General features: G+C 35.8%; 3 protein-coding genes and 2 long non-coding RNA genes across 31 annotated transcripts in view; 3 read left to right on the top strand and 2 right to left on the bottom strand.

Annotated features, from left to right (window-relative positions):
* Window positions 1–100, bottom strand: part of LOC104762569 — a gene marked incomplete in the record, with an annotated part of 1,709 nt that extends 1,609 nt beyond the window's left edge. Inside the window, 1 exon segment of the mRNA XM_010485884.2 lies at window positions 1–100. Coding sequence (XP_010484186.2) covers window positions 1–37 — 37 coding nt within the window.
* On the top strand, window positions 241–2,052 carry LOC104762568 (release factor glutamine methyltransferase). Its single transcript, XM_010485883.2, has 3 exons — window positions 241–1,006; window positions 1,240–1,485; window positions 1,719–2,052. The coding sequence occupies exons 1-3, from the start codon at window positions 263–265 to the stop codon at window positions 1,851–1,853; spliced, it is 1,125 nt and encodes a 374-aa protein (XP_010484185.1). The 5' UTR covers window positions 241–262; the 3' UTR covers window positions 1,854–2,052.
* On the top strand, window positions 2,146–3,137 carry LOC104762566 (40S ribosomal protein S28-1-like). The gene is made up of 2 exons (XM_019240418.1): window positions 2,146–2,264; window positions 2,748–3,137. Exons 1-2 carry the CDS (start codon window positions 2,161–2,163, stop codon window positions 2,941–2,943), a joined length of 300 nt encoding a protein of 99 aa, XP_019095963.1. The 5' UTR covers window positions 2,146–2,160; the 3' UTR covers window positions 2,944–3,137.
* On the bottom strand, window positions 2,868–3,767 carry LOC104762567. The gene is made up of 2 exons (XR_763529.2): window positions 3,606–3,767; window positions 2,868–3,489 (listed from the first exon to the last, which is right to left on the bottom strand). It is a non-coding gene; the product is annotated as an uncharacterized LOC104762567 (long non-coding RNA).
* On the top strand, window positions 8,616–17,782 carry LOC104762564. 27 transcript variants are annotated; one of them, XR_002036628.1, is made up of 47 exons: window positions 8,616–8,816; window positions 8,910–8,970; window positions 9,047–9,238; window positions 9,361–9,396; window positions 9,503–9,580; window positions 9,697–9,798; window positions 9,913–10,047; window positions 10,150–10,197; window positions 10,341–10,378; window positions 10,466–10,549; window positions 10,632–10,685; window positions 10,791–10,886; window positions 11,002–11,030; window positions 11,141–11,201; window positions 11,284–11,354; window positions 11,454–11,495; window positions 11,593–11,660; window positions 11,762–11,854; window positions 11,955–12,046; window positions 12,130–12,208; window positions 12,292–12,363; window positions 12,471–12,565; window positions 12,642–12,776; window positions 12,891–12,923; window positions 13,026–13,119; window positions 13,216–13,270; window positions 13,378–13,491; window positions 13,597–13,642; window positions 13,744–13,829; window positions 14,013–14,055; window positions 14,147–14,180; window positions 14,289–14,372; window positions 14,481–14,550; window positions 14,636–14,736; window positions 14,827–14,927; window positions 15,023–15,075; window positions 15,210–15,458; window positions 15,549–15,653; window positions 15,756–15,814; window positions 15,911–15,960; window positions 16,045–16,116; window positions 16,213–16,296; window positions 16,378–16,517; window positions 16,714–16,852; window positions 16,957–17,099; window positions 17,275–17,324; window positions 17,560–17,782. It is a non-coding gene; the product is annotated as an uncharacterized LOC104762564 (long non-coding RNA). The 27 variants fall into 27 exon arrangements; XR_002036645.1 differs by lacking the exon at window positions 14,147–14,180 and adding an exon at window positions 16,615–16,672 and having other exon boundaries at window positions 14,013–14,062; window positions 16,763–16,788; XR_002036644.1 differs by lacking the exon at window positions 14,147–14,180 and adding an exon at window positions 16,615–16,672 and having other exon boundaries at window positions 14,013–14,062; window positions 16,763–16,841.

Genomic DNA, 19,158 nt, shown 5'->3' with positions numbered 1-19,158 from the left:
CCGCAGAAGAGTAGCCTTGAAGCAGCGTCAAGCTCATCTTCTCTTCCAAAGTTCCTCCTCCTCCGATCTCTCGCCGCAAACAACTAACTTTTGTTAATTTATGCTTTTAGCCCCTTAAGATCAAATCAATCCTCTCGGTTCCCCCATTACCCGGCTGAACCAAACCGGAATTAAAGTCTGTTTGTTAAACCGGATTATCCGGTTTATCTGGAAATATTTATAAACCGATTTGGTCTGTTGGTGCGGCGAAAAAACCTTGAAAATGATAAGAATCTTACCGAGCTTACGGTTTACTCCTCTGCTCTCTGCCGCTAAACCTTTTTGCTCATCTTCTCCGACGAGAGAGCTACCGCAATACGAGGCTAGAACTGCACCGGTATCTAATTCTCTCCTCAGTATAACTCCCAAGACTCCACTGTTCCTTAGAACGCCGTCTCACGCAACTTGTCTATCGGATGTTTGGAAATGGCACGATTGGGCGAAAGATCTTGCCACCTCCGTAGAGGAATCTTCGACTAATTCTGAAGATAGCCTTGACTCTGTTATACTCCACCGTGAACTGAAATGGCTGATCGAAGACTCGATCGAAGACGATACTTTGGTGATTCTTCACAGAAGTGAAATCGCGGACGACGGCGAGAAGAATGTGAAATTGAGAGCGTCGTTGGAAGAGCTTTACGATTTATGGAGACAGAGGATTGAGAAGCGTCGGCCGTTTCAATACGTCGTCGGATGCGAGCACTGGAGAGATTTGGTGTTGTGCGTCGAAGAAGGGGTTTTAATTCCGAGACCGGAGACGGAACTGATCGTTGATATGGTGGAGGAGCTTGTAACGAGAGATGGACGGTTTAAGAAAGGTTGTTGGGCTGATCTCGGGACAGGAAGCGGTGCTATTGCGATCGGCATTGCTAAAGTTTTGGGAAGCCATGGGAGAGTTATAGCTACAGATCTTAGTCCGGTGGCGATCGCCGTCGCTGTCCACAATGTGCAGAGATACAACCTTCAGGTTAGTCGATTCTCATGTTAAACCTATTGTGTTCATGGAATTGAGATCGTTCAAAATCAAAATTGTAATGGATTTGAAGCTTTTGGTAGTTTCCTGCAACATTCTTCAATTTGATTTGTTCTCATAGAGGCGATTAAATTTCATATATCTATCTAAGAGATCATGTTTTTGAGACCTTAAAAGACTCAGCTTTAGTGTCTTCTCATCATTGTGATAAAATCTGACTAATCCAGGGGATGGTTGAGGTGAGGAAAGGATCTTGGTTTGAGCCTTTGAAAGATCTAGAGGGACAACTTGTAGGGCTTGTGAGTAATCCACCATACATACCAAGTGATGACATTCCAGGCCTACAAGCTGAAGTTGGTAGACACGAACCAAAACTTGCATTGGATGGTGGTATCGATGGAACCGATAGTCTTCTCCATCTCTGTCATGGGGCTTCTCGGATGCTTAAACCCGGTGGCTTTTTCGTTTTCGAGGTACCTGCCTTTCTTTTCACTCTCTTTCATATGTTTCTCTCTGTGATGATAGAACAACCGAAGTTAGTATAGGAAAATGATTAAGATTGCTGCTTGAAAAATTAAAAAGATTGATTGGTCAATTACTCAATTTTCTTTATATGTTCACTTGATTCGATGGTGTTTGCATATGTTAGTCATGATATATCACGTCCACCATGAATGATTGATCCTACTGGTTTATGATGATGCAGACCAATGGGGAGAAGCAAAGCAAGATGATCGTTGATTACATGATGACCAATGATCTCAAAGACTGTTTCTCTGATTTGAAGATAGTTTCCGATTTTGCTGGAATCAATCGGTTCGTGACTGGTTTTCGTCTATGAGGACATTACACACAACTCGCTGTCGTGCTATTTCCCTATACTAGTATGACTGATAATTAAATTACAGTATATCAGTACTAATTGAACTAAAATGATTCATGTTCATGGCTTTGTTAGGTTTATTTCCATCAAATCATGACCCAAGTAAACAGAATCATACGTAAATAAATAAATAAAATAAAATACAGCTTCGAAATGATTGGAGTGATCCAACACGGATTAAGGCAAAACAATTGTAGACTGATACAAATATGGGCTTTATAAAGCCCAATCGAGTTCACATTAGCTCGTTAGGTTTGGCCCATTTATGCTATATAAACCACTAATAAATTCATCACTCATCTTTCAGCATTTTAGGGTTTATTTTGGCAGAGTCGATTTCACCTTAGCTTCCGCCGCATCCGTCTACAGGTTCGTTCGTTGTTCCGTCTCTCTAATAATATATCGTCTATCTTCCCGATCGTCCTCTGAACATGTTTCTAGAAGCTATCATCTCTGTGATGTTTTTAGAGTTTGAGTTTCTTAGATTTCTCCCTGTTGTTTGTATATATGATTGCTCGTTCTACATATATTTTTTAAATTAACACGCTGCTCTATGATCGATCGTACTGGTAGAAGGCTTTTAGTTGGTAATGATCTGTGGAACACAGGAACAATATAGATTATTGATAAGTTTTTTAAATCCCTGGTGTTGTTAATTGATTCTAGTTGCAATACTTGACTTTTGTGTTGATTTAGTGATTTGATCTGTAGAACAGTAACAATTATGTATTCTTTAGTCGTAATCCAACTATTTGGCCTAGTTAATATTAATCATTTGGTTCTTTCATAATTTTGATTTGAGCTGAGATTGATATGAAGATATTGACATTGCCACATTTGGTGTGAATGCAGAATGGATTCTCAGATCAAACACGCCGTGGTCGTAAAGGTCATGGGTAGGACCGGTTCTCGTGGTCAGGTGACTCAGGTTAGAGTCAAGTTTACTGATTCAGACCGTTACATCATGAGGAACGTGAAAGGACCGGTCAGGGAAGGAGATATCCTCACTCTCCTCGAGTCCGAGAGAGAAGCTAGAAGACTCCGTTGATTCCATATCTCCTCTTCCAGAAGCCTACATTTTCATGGTCTCTTGTCTTGTTTCTTGGTCTTTGTAGTCCCAAGTTTATTTTTATACTTTTGCTGCTTTGTTTTAATTAATTACTTGAGGTTTTGTTAAGACAATGTTTGAATCTAGGCATCAATCTTTATGACATAATGAAAGTGTGTTACTATTTTCGTCAATCAAGCAATAATCCAGGAAAAAAGAAAAGAGCTTGGAATACTAGGAACTAAATTACCTACCATTCAGCAATATTAAGATTTTTATAAATATGATTCGTGAGTCAAATGATTGTTCATATCTAATTTCTAAAGAACGTAATTTGTTGTTAGCAATATGAATGAGTGTTTTTGTAAAAAAAAAAAAAATGAATTAAGTGTTATGCTCATACCTTTCATTGAGTATATATATGGGTTACCTTCCAACGGCAGCTTGCTTCCTTCAGGGTGTTACAGCCTCGGCTTTGTTTGTCAGGAAAAAGTGGGGAGTGTGAGTAAGATTCTGGATGAGTTAGCTCCAATAGCAAAACTGAGACTGGTTATGAAAGAGAATGGGTGGTAGAGTTAAAAGGAGCAATGTCAAGTTTAGGACTTTACTTGATGATTGTTTTGACTATTTTGTAAAATGAAATAAATGAATGACTGGCATACCCTGATGTTTTCCTAGCTCCGCCACTGCATAATCATAACTTCCAATGATCCGTATTATGGTACATGGGGGTTACCTTCCAACAACAGCTTGATTCAGGGCGTACGGCGTTACCGCTTCGTCGGGCTTTGTTTTATTGGGAAAAGTTGGAAGAGCGTGTAAGATTGTGGATGTGCTAGCTCCAATATCTAAATTGGTGATTGGTGGTTATGAGTCATGACATACTTGGTAGTAGTGTTATGTTAAAAAGGGGATAGTGTCAATCTTAGGACCATTAACTTGATGATACTTTTGACTCTTATTAGAGCAAGTTCAATGGTGGAGTGTTAAAAAAAGATCTTAGGTATGTTTATAATTATATTATTTAGAAATAATGAAGTTAAGAACTTTTTAAAAAAACTGTAAAATGGTATGTTCTAATGGTAGATCCTAATTTTGGGTTCTTAAAAAATTTTAAAAATTATTTTGAAAAGTCTAATAGGTTAAGTACAATTTGGTTTGTTAACAGAATCTAACAAAATCCAAAGAAAAAAAGAGATTCAGATTTTAATAGTAATTAACAGAATATATCAAGTTCGGGCCACAATGCTTCTCGGTTGCAAGAGGTAGCAAAATTGAGCCCAAAAAATAATAAATACAAACGGTCGAAACAGCAATGCTCATGAGAAGCCAATAATAGAAGAGAAAAAATGTAAATACCACGACGCTTATGGTATTGTACAAGTTGTTCACAGGGGCGGATCTATGTGTAAAGGAGGTGGGGCACGTGCCCCACACTCATTCTTGATAATCAATTCTTCAGTTTGATCTATTGTGTATAAAATATCTTAGCACATTTGGTAAAAAGTGCCACATATTATGTCAAAGGTGGAGGGTTCAATGCCTCTCATCTACAATTGTTTATCATATTTTATGTTTTGGCCTTGTCTTAATATTTCTAAAAAAAAATTCTTCATTAGTATTCATCAGCTGTGCCCCATGTAAATTTTTCTCCTGGATCCGCCACTGGTTGTTCATATCCTCATCACGACGCTTATGAGTCATGAGAGACTTGGCAGTAGTGTTAAATAGGGGTAGTGTCTCTTGAGACCATTAACTTGTTGTCAGACGTGCCAAGAATTATATGGACCAAAAGCGGTACTAAAAAAAAGGCCTTAATTAAAAAAAAAAAAGTATCAAAACAGACCAAAGTCATGAGATTTACAAACCAGATTTAGAGACTAAACATGAAAAATATTTAGTCTATTCTATTATTTTAACTGAAAAAGAAAAAAAAAAGGTAAAAATGGGTGAAAGGTTTAAACAATAGTGATTCTTTTTTTTCTTTTATACTATAAATAAAAATTTCTATTTAGGCATAATCAATACAATAAAACTTCTTAGTTTCTCACCAGGTGCTGACAGCTCAGCTTTTGTATTGAAGCAGAGACTGACACATCAGAAAAAATCTGTAACCAATCAAATTAGAACAATTAATACAACTCATCTTTTTTGACACATCAAAAAAAATCTGTAACCAATCAAATTATAACAATTAATTATCGATAAGAGATAATTATGGATCACAAATGAAGTCTCAATTAATTTTCTTTTATTGTTGACTAGGATTTTGTTTTTGTGGAGTTAGTTTTTTGTTGTTGCATATATGCCAGTGTGAGGTCAATATGCATTTTTATGAGATTGAATTCTTCCTTGGATCTGGATTTGGTTCGGCAAATGTTGAGTTTCTTTAAATGGAACATTAATTTCTACTTGTTGCAGTAATATAAATCTCTGAACTTATTTTTCATCCACATGCTTTGATTACAACAAGAAGTATATTTGGTGGAAGGATCTACTGAACTGTCTTTACATATGGGGGAAGATACAAAGACAACCGTATATCCAACAACAAACAACACTTGTTTTCTTGAAAAGCCAACAAAGGCTATGGCTGGAAAAAAGAGAAGGAAAATTATGGAGGTAAGGAAACACAAGAAGTTATGAAAGATGAGGATATGTCTGTACCAAAGAAAATGGAGATAGATACTGAGATAAAAAAAGATGATGAAAAAGCTGTGACGGAAGATACAGAGTCAGAGGTTAAGACAAGTGGAGACAATGCTGAAAATGAAAAAGTTGTGACGGAAGATAAAAAGTAAGAGGTTAACTTGTGATTGTAGGCAAGACTCATCCTTTGGAAAAAGAGATGTTATAGTTTTATAAATACTAAAAATGCAGACTAAAAGACCACAAGAGTAAAGAACACTTTTATCTTTGTTCGAAAAGCTTCACGATGGAGCAAGAATAATAAATATGTTTCTTTGATGAAGAGATTGAAATTAGGAACCCATAGGTCAAACTCTTTTCTTCATTTTTATTTACTCGTAGTTTTGATGTTACATCACGAACATTTTTATTTACTCGTAATTTTGATTAAGTATAACTTTGATGTGATATATGAATATGCAATAGAGGTGGATATTAAAATATTTTTTAGTTTGATTTGAGGCGGATTTTGTTTCAGGAAATTTTAGTATGGTTTTCTTTTTGGGATCTAGAGTTTTTTAATATAGAAATATTATTTTTTTCGTTTAATGTTGACAAATTAGGTTTTTAAGGTAAAAAAAATTGAGAAATGATAATCAATCAACAGCGGTATTGACTTCTTTTTTTGTTAATATTATAAACAATATACAAAAATAATTTTAAAAATAATTAAAATAAAAACAAAATACAAAAATAATCTCGCGGCGTAGCACGGGTACCATTCTAGAATAATTAACAAACCTAAGAAATGAAGGCCTTAAAATTCATTCAAAAATAAAAGGCCGGAAGCGAATGTTTTTTTTCTTTGTACATAGCCACGGCTCTTTATTTACTTGTTGATAATTTTGACTCTTATTAGACTTTCAAGAATTGTTTGCGTTTAAATACTGTATTATCCTCCAATCTAAACCCTTTGACCTTTGAACACCACAGACGCTCACGTAAATGAAACCTAAACAGATAGACATTATCACTATGAATTAACAAACGATGTGTGTTGTTGTTGTTTTTCAATTTCAAGATTCGTAAGCAAATATTTCCTTTTATTTAGATGAATATCTTTTTCTTTTCTTAAAATATACGAGTGACTAAATTCCATTTTATTATAACAACGTTTAGATAATAATTTTTTTTTTTGAAAAATACAGGAGTTCATATTACCAATTTACTTTTTTCTTATACATTATAAAAAGCTAAATTTTCATTTTTTTTAGAGAACAACATAATATATTTTTTGAGTGAGTAATCTCTTTTTTTCTTTCTTGTTAAGTAATTTCCCCTTTTTTCTTTTCCTTTCTTATAACACAAATTTCATATATTTTTGTGTGGAAAACATAAAACAAAAAAAAATCTCTGTGTTTATAAAATACTCTCAACATCTGTCCCTTTGAGAATACAAAACAAAAAATATGGGAAAATTATTTTTAGGGGAAAAAAAACTATATGAATAAAAAAATGATGATAAATGGGATTTTTCTTAATAATGCCATTTTTATTCAAAAATTTCTCCCAAATGCCAGTTTTTTGTTCTCTCGCCAAAAATGCCAGTTTTGTGGGGTAATTAGAGAATGAAAAGACCAATATACTCTTGAACTAAAGAAAGAGATGATTTAAGAAAAAAAATTGGAGGAGTGGTGAATTTTGCGGCACAAAAAGTCACATATGTTGAACTTATGGTGGACCAGATCCAACGCTCAATCATGTTTAGTCCATCTCCAATTTGTCCTTTGACCTCTAAAGTTGACCAAATCTGCTTGGTTTGACTCTACTTGTCCATCACTAGGTCTGATTACGCATGTACCGATCTTATTATGCCTCTAGTGGACCAGATTTACTGCCCGAAAAGTTTTTGTCCACCACATTTATGTCCTTCGTTCTTTAGTAGACAATATCCGCTTGGTTGACAACATTTGTCTATCCCAATTATGTCATTCGCTCTGGTAATGGACCATACCGCTTGATTGACGATACTTGTCCATCAGTAACATGAAACCATTTTCTCCACCCTGCAGGCTTTCTGCCGCAAACCAATCTCACTGTGCCTCCGGTGGACCATATTAAACGTCCGAACAGGTTAGTGGACAACATTATGTCCTTCCGTCTCCTTAGTGGACCAGATCTGCTTGGTTGACAATATTTGTCCGTCAATAACTTTAACTTGGTCCACCTCTACAGGTGAAGCACAAACAGAATCGTACGACCAACCAGCGGATAAACAAGTTATTCACCAATGTAAGCTGTCATCCTCAACCAAGTGAGGTGAATATTATAGAACACTAGGGAGGTTCGCAACACCGCCGTACAGAGCGACTGAGATGGAAGAAGATGGGTATAGAGGTTCATAGCACCACCATAGAGAGCCATTGAGAAGGAAGAAGATGAGTATGGAGGATCGCAACACCGCTGTGTATGGTAACTGAGATGGAAGAAGAGGAGAAGTCTTGAGCTAGAATAAGAGATCTAGGACTTGAAAAAAAATGAGATCTGAAAAAAATAAGTTTGCGTTTTAACCCTCAGAAAAAAAAATTCAAATAAATAAATTAGTTTTAGGTTAAAAAGAATAAAGGTATAATAGTTTTTTAGATGTAGGTTTGTAGCAGGCGGGAAAAGATTTTAGGAGAAATAGCAGAGAGAACAAATTATTGGGCCTTAAAATTCATTATGGGCCTGGATCAAGCGCATCAACGGGAGCTCGTTTTACGCAAGGTACCGTTATATAACGACGTAGTCTCGACGCACAACAGCCACTTGCCAATATTTTTTTCTTTTTGTCAAACTGCCAGCTGTCTTTCCACTGTTATAGTTCTATGAAAACGACGCAGTTTCAACGCACAGGCTCCTAAATGCCAGTTAAACCGACAGCTGTCATCTCATTATTTCCTTTTCTTTTACAGTATTTCCTTTTTTTATGTGCCGCTACGACGCAGTTTTAGCAATCCTCAGATGTGTCTATAAATATACAGAGACAACAGACACAACACAGTAACACTTTTTCTCAACGATTACCAAATTTCTTTGATTAGGGTTTCTCGCGAAACAATTGAATTTTTTTTCCCAATCTCCGATTCTGCCGTCAGATTTCTCTCTGATTAGGGTTTCATAATCATGATCTTGCTTTTACTGCCGCACCAATGCTTTGATTCGTCACGACTTTTGTCAATCTAAAAAGGTTTCGGAAATTTCAGGTAAAGATTGTTCTTTCTTCAAGTAGATATTGTTCTTTTGGTTTCTGAATTTAAGAACTAATTGGGTTTTATATTTGTCTCTTTTGTGATTAGGGTTTCATCCTCACGATCATCATTCAAGTGTTCCGCTTGGGAAAGTCAGTTCTTCCAACAGGTACTTATGATTCTAAAGTTCCTTTTTTTAATTGCTTACATTCTCTCTAAAGCTTGTCTTTTTTTTTTCTATTCAGAGAGAGAGAGAGAGAGTTCTCTATTCTCTAATGGTCGGTCGATTGATTTCTCCCCTCTCTCTCTGACTCTCTTGTTGATGCTGATTTTTGAAGAACTAAAGAAGATTCAGAGCACAATTAGGGTTTTATGACCCCAAACATCATCAATTCAATGGTATATGAAATCAGCTTCTTCCCCAATCCATCGTGTGTGTAAGTTCAATTTCATGTTCGATTTTGTTGTTTTCATTATAATTTAGAGAATAATTTGATAATAACGTACACTGACTCACTCACCGTCTCTTCTCTTTTTGTCTTTCTAATTGATGAATTAGGGTTTCCAGGGGCGTTTCTTCAACGAGCAAGTTCAGGTATACAAATTCTAGGGTTTATTATTATCTTTGAATTTAAGTTAAGACATCTTCTCTCGTCTCTTGTCACTTGTCTTCTAACTCTTGGCTATCTCGGTTGATGAAGTTTGCAGGAGGACGTTGCTTGTTTGTTTCCATGGTCAGTGTTTGTTTCTTCTTCTGATTTGACGACAGCCAAGTACAGGTCTTTTTAATTTATTCTTAGGGTTTCTCTTTTTTTAAGTTGTTGTTTGATTCAGACGTTTTAAAATTAATTAACTACATATATGGTTTAAATTGTATTCTGTATATGTTGTGCAGAGCAGGTCAGAGAGATGGATTGAAGAATGAAGAAGAATACTTAACTCTGCTTTATATATCCCAGAGAGATAGATGGATTGAAGAATGAAGAAGATCACTAAGGTAATTTAACTCTGTTCTTCTCTGTTTCTTATTTTTTTACTTGGATTTTGAGATTTACCATGTTATACTAACCTGCTTGATGCTTCTGATGCTGTTTTCTCTTTCTCGTTTCAGCTGATTTTGTGACCGGCGCCTCTTGGACTGCCACCAGAGCTTCCCAAGGAGTGTAAACATGGAGAGGTTTCATGCATGTCCTCCAAAAGGTGAAACTTCGTGGGGCTCTTTAAGCTCCTCTCTAAACCACCAGAGGTTTGCTTCTCTTTTTACATCTTCTCATATAACTTGGTCTCACTCATTGCTCACTTGTTAGCAATCGATTCCTGGATTGGGTTTAACTTCTTTTTATCTCAGAGAGATGGATTGAAGATTGAAGAAGATCACTTAAGCAGACTGCTTAAGGTAAGTTAACTCTGTTCTTCTCATATAACTTGGTCTCACTCATTGCTCACTTGTAGCTCCTTCAAACACAGAACTCTTCGGTGAGTCTTTACGTTTTTAGTTTTAAAGCTGCAATTTTTAAGTCTATTGCTTCTCTATATCAGGTGGAGATCTACACGATGGAAGGGAAGTCATTCTCCAGGTAAGCTCATCTTTATATTATATAGTCTTAGCACTTATATTTTTGGTTTGACCTTACTATTTTCATTGATTTTCTTAAAATTGTAAGATTTTGCGGTGTTGGTTTCTCTCTCCTGCGATTGAAACGATGACGACGGCGGCTCTCTTAAAGTCATTGTCGCCGTGGGGTCCGGTAAGAGTGAAAACCAACCCCGACTCTGGCAGCAATACGTTCTACATCCCTGCTAACATTGTCTTTCTAATTGATGAATTAGGGTTTCCATGGGCGTTTCTTCTTCTTCTTCTTCTTCTTCAACGAGCAAGTTAAGGTATAAAAATTCTAGGGTTTATTTTTTTTTAGTTAAGGTAAGAAATCTTCTCTTGTCTTGTCTTTGTCTTCTAACTCGTGAGTATCTCGGTTGATGAATTTGCAGGAGGATTTTAGTGCCCCGTGAGGATCGGGGACGTTGCTTGTTTCGTTTCCATAGTTGGTGTTTCTTCTTCTGATTTGACCGACGGCCAAAGTACAGGTTTTAAAAATTCTAGAGTTCTTTTTTTTTTAGGGTTTCTCTTTTAAGTCGTTGTTTGATTCAGACTTGTAATTAACTAATATGGTTTTAATCTAATTCTGTATATGTTGTGCAGGTCGGATTGAAGAATGGAGACTGATTAAGGTAAGTTAACTCTGTTGTCCTCTCTTTATTCTTTTTACTTGGATTTTTGAGATTTACCATGTTATACTACTAACCCTGCTTCTGATGCTGTTTTCTCTTTCTCGTTTTAGCTGATTTGATGGTTGCTGCAGTAGCACTTGGGATAAAAACAAAAACAGAGGTTTGTCACAGGTAAATTTTCACTGAATATATGAGATTTTTCTTTTTTATTATGACTCTTAGTGTTGTTCTGATGTTTTCTTCTCCTCTGCAGCTGTCCGGGACTACAATCTGTCTATCCAAAACTTGAATGATGAAAAAAAAAAGAGAAACATACTTCTGGAGGTATAGATTTGCACCTATGTAATTTTTTCGCACTCAGTACTTTTTTTCTTCTTGTTCCCTCTTTAGTTACACTACACATGTACGTTGATTGCTGCACAGGTGACAAGCTGTGATGTCATACCTCTCAACATTGGCAATCAGGTAGGTGATTCGTTTCTCGCTTCTTGTGTGTTGTTGTTGTTTCATATGTGAATGCTTCGTTTCTAATGGTCTTTTTTGTGTTTTTTTTTTCTCTCAGGTTGGTGAGATATTTTGGAATTACTTCTGAACAGCAGGGACTACAACAAGCAGCGCAATATGTAGGGGGTAAGTTTTTGCAGTCATGAGACGTGCTTATATATCTGGTTATTTCTTTTCTCTTGTCTCTAGCTAACTTTTGGTATGCATGTTTTTTTTTGTTGCATCAGCCTCAAGGATTGTCATATTTTCTCAGGACTAGCAGAGAAAGGCATCAGTGGAGATGATGATGATGACTTGCTAAAAGCTCATGACCATTTATGGTTTCTGATATGAAGATTTGTTGTTTGTCTTGTGTTGCATATGTTTTCCCTGCTCACTTTTTCATAAGGCCTCTTGTTTTTTCTTTGTTTTCCATCCCAGAGGTTTCTTGCCATGATCTCATCTCACTTTGATGGTTGCTGTAGTACCATCGTTTAGCACTTAAAATAAAAACAAACAGAGGTTTGTCACAGGTAACTTTTCACTTGATCTGAGATTTTTTTTTAATTATGATGATGATGACTGTGTTGTTCTGAAGCTTTCTTCTCCTCTGCAGCTTTCCGTGACTACAAACTGTCTCTCCAGCCTCAAAACTTGAATGGAGGAAGCATTGCATTTCCAATGGTTGTGATACGGTAATTTTAACTTGTTTACTTTATATGTGAATTTTATATAATGACTCTTTATTTTTGATCTGATACTTTCTTCTCCTCTGCAGCTGCTGTCAGTGACTACAAACAGTCTAAATTGAATGATGAAAAGAGAAACATACATCTGGATTTATAGAATTGTGAGACAATGGGATCTGCCACCACTATTCTCCTGTGTTGCTTAGGTTTTCTCTGTTCACTTTCTCATATGGCCTGTTGGATTTTCTTTGTTTTTTTTTCATCACAGAGGTTTCTTTTCAATGCTTGCCATGATCTCACTTTGATGGTTGCTGCAGTAGCACTTGGGATTAAGAAAACAGAGGTTTGTGATTGTTGTCACAGGTAATTTTTCACTTAAAATTATAAATTTTTAATAATGACTCTGAGTGTTGTTCTCATGCTTTCTTCTCCTCTGCAGCTGTTTTCAGTGACTACCAACAGCATCCCCAGCCTCTCAAAACTTGAATGATGAATACATCTGGAGGTACAGGTTTGCACCACTGTAAAGTTTCTTCCCTCGATATCAAAAAGCTTCTTCCCCAATCCATCGCGTGTAAGTTCAGTTTCATGTTTGAAATTGTTGTTTACATTATAATTAGAGAATAATTTGATAAAACGTACACTCACTCACCGTCTATTCTCTTTTGTCTTCTAATTGATATATTAGGGTTTCCATGGGCGTTTCTTCTTCAACGAGCAAGTTAAGTATACAAATTCTAGGGTTTATTTTCTTAATTAAGTTTAGACATCTTCTCTTGTCTTGTCTTCTAACTCTTGAGTATCTCGTGTGATGAATTTGCAGAAGGATATGGTGCCAAGTGAGGATCGGAGGACGTTGCTTGTTTGTTTCCGTAGCTGGTGCTTCTTCTTCTGATTTGACCGACAGCCAAGTACAGGTTTTAAAAATTATAGGGTTTCTCTTTTAAGTTGTTTATTGATTCAGACTCTTGAATATTACCTATATGGTTTCTTCTTATGATGTATACGTGCAGGTCAGAGAGATGGATTGAAGAATGAAGAAGAAGAAGAAGACTCGAGACTAATTAAGTTAACTCTGTTCTTCTCTGTTTCTTCTTTTTTTACTTGGATTTTGAGATTTACCAAGTTATACTAACCTACCTGCTTCTGATGCTGTTTTCTCTTTCTCGTTTCAGCTGATTTTCTCTTTCTCTCTATATATGGTGGTTCACTTCCTTCCCATTACTGTTAAGGATGTTGCTGAATTATGGACACAAACGATGGCAAAGGAATTCTCTTCTTATTGCTCTGTCAGTCATCTCAAAGTTTTACTCTTTTCTTTATCTTCTTCTGTTACAAGCTTATCTCTATCCTCTAACCAATACTCCCTTTTGTGTTTTTGTTTTGAACAAAAGTGTGAGGGATTATGACCTAAACCATGGATACTCCTCTTCTTGCTTTGTAAGTGATCTCAAATTCCTCTATGTTTCTCTTTTCTTTGTCCTGTTTCAAGTTCATCCTTGGCTAACCATTGATCCTTTTTTTCTTTGTTGAACAACAAGGTGCTACTGAAGTGGAACTCGAGAAGGCCACAAAATTCAACGCGGTGCTTTTTAACGGGGTTGTTTGTTTCTTTTTGGTTTAACAGGTGTGTGCGTGTTCCAACTTTCATCTGAATAGTTTGCTTTACTCAGGCAAGTCGATCTATTACTCACAAGCACTCTACATGTTTGCTTCAGTAGTCACTCTATATGATCCTTTTTTAGCTTTGAGCAGTGTTTTGTTTGGCACATTATACTTGTTTCTTGACTATTTCTAATCATATGATCAGGAACTTATGGTATCGTCGACTACACCAATTATGATGACATGAAGTATGTGGTTAGTTAACTCTGTTCTTCTCTCTTGCTTCTTTCCACTTGGATTTTCAGAATTTCTAAGTTACTTATACAGAGACAGCTTCAGTGATCTCTTAATGGAAGTTATAAGTTATCCTCCAGTTATGGACACCACTCTTATCATTAGCACTTATTCAAGCTTTGGGCTGTGGCTGTTTGATTCAGACTTGAAAATTAACAATGGTTCTTCCAATTCTGTATGTGTGCAGATCGGAGATAGTTTGAAGAAACGAAGAAGATTCTATAGGAAGCTGGTGATGTGTGCTTTGCTGCGGTCACTCGAGACTGTGATGGTACGTTAATTTAAACTTTCTCATGCATACTTTCTTACCAATATCTTCCTTTGTTAGCTTTGAGCAGTTTTCTTTTTCTCGTATGACTATTTTAAATTATATGATCAGGAACCCATGGTGTCGTCGACTGCAGCAATTATGATGACATGAAGTATGCTCTGTTTGCTCTGGTGTGCTGGTAAATGATGACTATGCTTTCCCCTTTTTCACAGTTCAATGAGCACGAGTATTAAATTGAATTTATGCTATATTTTTGTCACCAGGCTCATCCATTGGATTCACATACATCATTTGTGTGATTTCATTCTCTTGTGCAGACTGTCCGTTTTAAAAATGAGAAATGCCCTAGACCAATGTGCTACAAGTGAATCCTTCCTTGGAACAGTGTTTTTTTTATCTTCTTCTTCTACTGTATAAGTTTCATGTCGTGGTCTAACAACTTTCTGCTTTTTAGGGCCTACGGAAGTGGAAAGGAAGACGTCCCGAATTATGATGTCCCCCGATTTGAGATTCTATAGGAAGCTGGTAATGTGTGCTTCATGGCAAGATTTGAAGGTCTGATTGCCAACTAATGTTTTGCTGCAACTTTTTGGTTTCTACTACTCCCTTGTCTTGTTTTCGTCTTTCTGATATGAAATCAATTTTTGCAGGATCATATGCGGAGAGCTGGTGATGTGTGCTTTGCTGAGGCCACCCGAGACAGGTTGTGAGTCTTCCTCATTGCCCGCTTCAAATTCTCCCCATCCATAAGTTGTGAACCTAAGTTGTGAGCCTAACTCATTGCTATTCTTTTCTCTACTTCATTCTTGTTGTATGTATTCTTGTTCTATTCTTCAGGGACACAATATTCTCATGGCAACAATGCTCAACGGAGCAGCCATCATGGATGGTGCACTACTTTTGATCGCTGCAAATGAGACCTGTCCGCAACCACAAACGCCTGAACATCTTGCTACCGTTGAGATTATGCAACTTAAGCATAGCATAATGCTTCAGAACAAGATTGATCTTATTCAAGAGAACGTTGCCATTATTCAGCACGAGGCAATCCAGCAATACGTTCTTCGTCCCTGCTAACAGTGGAGAGTAAGACCTAGATCCGTTTCTCCCTTGTGTGTTGTTGTTTCGTATGTGAATGCTTGGTTTCTAATGGTCTTCTTTGCTTTTTTCTCTCAGGTTGGTGAGAACCCAACTGCGTTTGGCTAGGGAGATGCACATTTGTTATTTGTTTCCACTCATGAGACTTGACTTGCTAAAGCGCAAGACCATTTATGGTTTCAGGTATGGAGATGCAGATTTGTTATTTGTTTTGTGTTACTTAGTTTTTCCCTGTTCACTTTCTTATAAGGCGTGTTGGGTTTTTTTTGTTTGTTTTCATCACAGAGGTTTCTCTCAGAATGCTTGCCATGATCTCACTTTGATCATTTTGATGGTTATTAGAGGTTCGTAATGAAATCAGTTTAGTTACATCTGGCTCGTTCCACTTTCACAAGTGTACCGTCAACTGCAATACCTTTGTCTTACATAATCTTCGACAGGGTATCAAAGAAAGATGGTATGATGGACGAAGCATTGCATTTGCTCACTGGTAATATTAACTTGTTTCACTTCAGTATGAGAATTTTTTATATTTACTCTTAGTGTTGTTCTGATGCTTTATTCTCCTCTGCAGCTGACAGTGACTACAAACAGCCTCTCCAGCCTCAAAACCTGAATGATTGAAAAGAGAAACATACATATGGAGGTAATAGATTTGCTCCAATGTAGTTATTCCTCCCTCAATACTCTTTTCTCTTGTTCACTCCTTAGTTACACTACACATGTGTTGACTGCTGCACAGGTGACAAAAGGTGGAAGACGAGTAGAAAATTCTATCTATGATATTGTGGTGGGTGATGTCATACCTCTCAACATTTGAAATCAGGTGGGTGATCTGTTCTCTCCGTATCGTCTTGTTTTTGTCCATACCACCGTGCGTGTAATCGAAGTTAAAATTTATCTTTAGGTTCCGGCGGATGGAGTGCTACCTTGATGAGTCTAGCTTGACTGGAGAGAGCAAAATGGTGTGTTTTCTTGTTTCCTATCACAGTGAAATCGTTGACTAAAGTTGCCTGCAACTATCACTTCGTTTGTTTTTTCCCAGAGGTAAGTTTCAAGCTTCTATATCTTGAATCAAGTTCAAGATTTTCTAGAGAAGTTCTTTAACATTGCTCATGGGATTTTATTTGCTCATGGGCGGTAGTGGATTAGAGGTGTCTGGTTCACCAACAGAAAAGGCCACTCTTGGCTGGGAAATTAAGGTTTAATATTTGAGTTTTATTGTTTTCAAATTCCAACGCAGTTTTACACTTAGGAGTGGAAGAATGATTCATATGTTTCCTCTCCTTCAGTGGGGATGAATTTTCAAGACAACCAGGTCGCAGTCTTCTATGCTTCATGCTTTTCCGTTTAACTCAGAGAAGACATGTGGTGGTGTTGCTGTAAAAACCGTTTTAGCATCATGTTTTGGTTTTGTTATAGCATTATTATTCAACACCGCTTGGTTATGACTTATGAGTGATATTTTCTTTTTCTATTGTTACAGGTGCATCCGTATCATATGTAGCTAGCTACTGGGAACAAGAACTCTAAACGAGAAGCTATCATGGTTCCTGGATGAGGGATGGAGGTGAAGGCACAATTCAAATTGTTGAAGCTTGTTGCCATCTATGCTCTACCATTACATAGGTAACTCCCATTCTATACTTTGCTTTAAGTTGTGTTTTGATTTTACCCACATGATTACGGATTGCTCTCTGTTCATGTTTTGCTTTTGCTCTCTCTCTCCATACAGTTAACCATACAGTTAATTCAGCCTTGATAATTAACTGTATGGTTTTAATCTAATTCTGTATATGTGCAGATCAGAGAGATGGATTGAAGAATGAAGTAGAAGACTCAAGTCTGCTCTAGGTATGTTAATTATGTTCTTCTCTCTTTCTTCTTTTCACTTGGATTTTCAGATTTACTAACTAATACTAACCAGCATACATTACACACACATGTACGATAATTTAAACTTTCTCATGCATACATTTTTACCAATATGCCAATATCTTCCCTTTTTAGCTTTGAGCAGTGTTTTTTTTTGGAATTATAAGATCGGGAACCCATGGTGTTATTTTGCTTTGTTTGCTCTTATGTGCAGGTAAATAGTGACTATGCTTTCCCCTTTTTCACAATTCATTAATCACAAGTATTAAAATCTATGCTATATTTTTGTTGATGTCTAACGACGTTACACAAAAATCGACTGTCAACCCCAGTGGCGGAGCCAGACCAAAGGTTGAGAGGGGTCAGAATTTTTTTTTTTTTCTAATAAGATAAAAATGTAAAATTTATAAGGTCAAAATAAATTTTTATTTTTTTAAGGGGTAAAAATGTAAATTTTTTGAAGGATCAAAATATAAATTTTATTTTAATAGGGTCAAAATGTAAAATTTGTTGGAGTTAAGATGAAAATTTTAAATTTAATGGGTCAAAATACAAAATTTGATAGGGTTATTTTGTTATTTATAAGTAAAATTATACCAAATTTTTTTTTTTAATGGGTCAGCTGACCCCCCTCCCACCTTACTGGCTCCGCTCAACCCTATATATTGTCGGGTCCTAATTATTTAATTCGGTCAAGTGTATTCAAGATTTTTGATATATATAACCTGGTTTTAGCAAATATATATATCTTATCTTCGACATAAATCAAGCTTTTCGAGAAAAGAACGTTAGGATCAGATTTTCTAGCTGAACAACTTTTAACACCGTTAAAAATACTGTCCAGACAGCAAAGGTTAACATGATTTGGTTACTTTTTTTTTTTCTTTTTGTTTCGTTACTTAAAATTACACTTTCCTTATCTTTTAACAACTAATGAATCACACATGTCACTAAACAGAAATTAATTAAAATAGTACTATATTATATATTTATTGTCTTTGTTTGTCTTTATTTAGTCTTTACCAATTCACCATTTATCTGTTTGACAAAACATATTTTTACCATTTGTATTAAAAATGGCTAGAGGTTAAAATTATCAGAAAAAACAAAAATTTAAGTTATGGAAGCATCTACATGGACATATTTAATAAATACTACTAAAATAAAATGAAAACATGTTTTACCATTTATCTGTTTGACAAAACATATATGTGTTTGTCTTTATCCACTTTTTACCAATTCACCATTTATCTGTTTGACAAAACATATTTTACCATTTATGTGTTAAAAATGGCTAGATATTAAAATTAATAGAAAAAAAAAATACTACTAAAATAAAATGAAAACATAGATATTTTTGATTTATCGGCTTAACGGGTTTAACCGTTTAACTCACGCTAAGAAAGAAAAATATTTTGCAAATACCTAAAATGACATACCAAATCACAAATACTTTATTTATCAGATTCAACGGTTTTTACTGTTGTTTTAACACATTAAAAATCTTAGCAACTCAATAAAAAAATTGTTGATCTACCATACCAGCCGTTTTTATCGTTAAAAACCAACGCAAAAACAAAATCTTACAAAAAAAGATTTGGGAAAAAACATCAATAAATTCAACATTTGAAATAGTGAAAGCATTTAAAAACATAGTAATTAATTGTAAATTAGGACCAAAAATCAGAAATCTTGGAATCATCTTCTCAATTAGTTTATGCGGAGAACATCTAGTAAACAACAAGTGAAGGAAAAAAATACAGAGAAATATAACTGTTACAGTATAAAAAAAAAAAAAAAAAAAAAAAAAAAA

The sequence above is a fragment of the Camelina sativa genome, chromosome 18, assembly GCF_000633955.1.
Source record: "Camelina sativa cultivar DH55 chromosome 18, Cs, whole genome shotgun sequence".
NCBI lineage: Eukaryota > Viridiplantae > Streptophyta > Magnoliopsida > Brassicales > Brassicaceae > Camelina > Camelina sativa.
Note: the sequence above shows the minus strand (reverse complement) of the source record. Positions and strands in the feature narration are given on the sequence as shown.

Coding starts and splice junctions, on each gene's coding strand:
- LOC104762568 (XM_010485883.2), top strand. CDS start 263: ATGATAAGAATCTTACCGAGCTTACGGTTTACTCCTCTGCTCTCTGCC. Junction 1,007..1,239: donor TGCAGAGATACAACCTTCAG/GTTAGTCGATTC, acceptor TGACTAATCCAG/GGGATGGTTGAGGTGAGGAA. Junction 1,486..1,718: donor GTGGCTTTTTCGTTTTCGAG/GTACCTGCCTTT, acceptor ATGATGATGCAG/ACCAATGGGGAGAAGCAAAG.
- LOC104762566 (XM_019240418.1), top strand. CDS start 2,161: ATGCTATATAAACCACTAATAAATTCATCACTCATCTTTCAGCATTTT. Junction 2,265..2,747: donor TCCGCCGCATCCGTCTACAG/GTTCGTTCGTTG, acceptor GTGTGAATGCAG/AATGGATTCTCAGATCAAAC.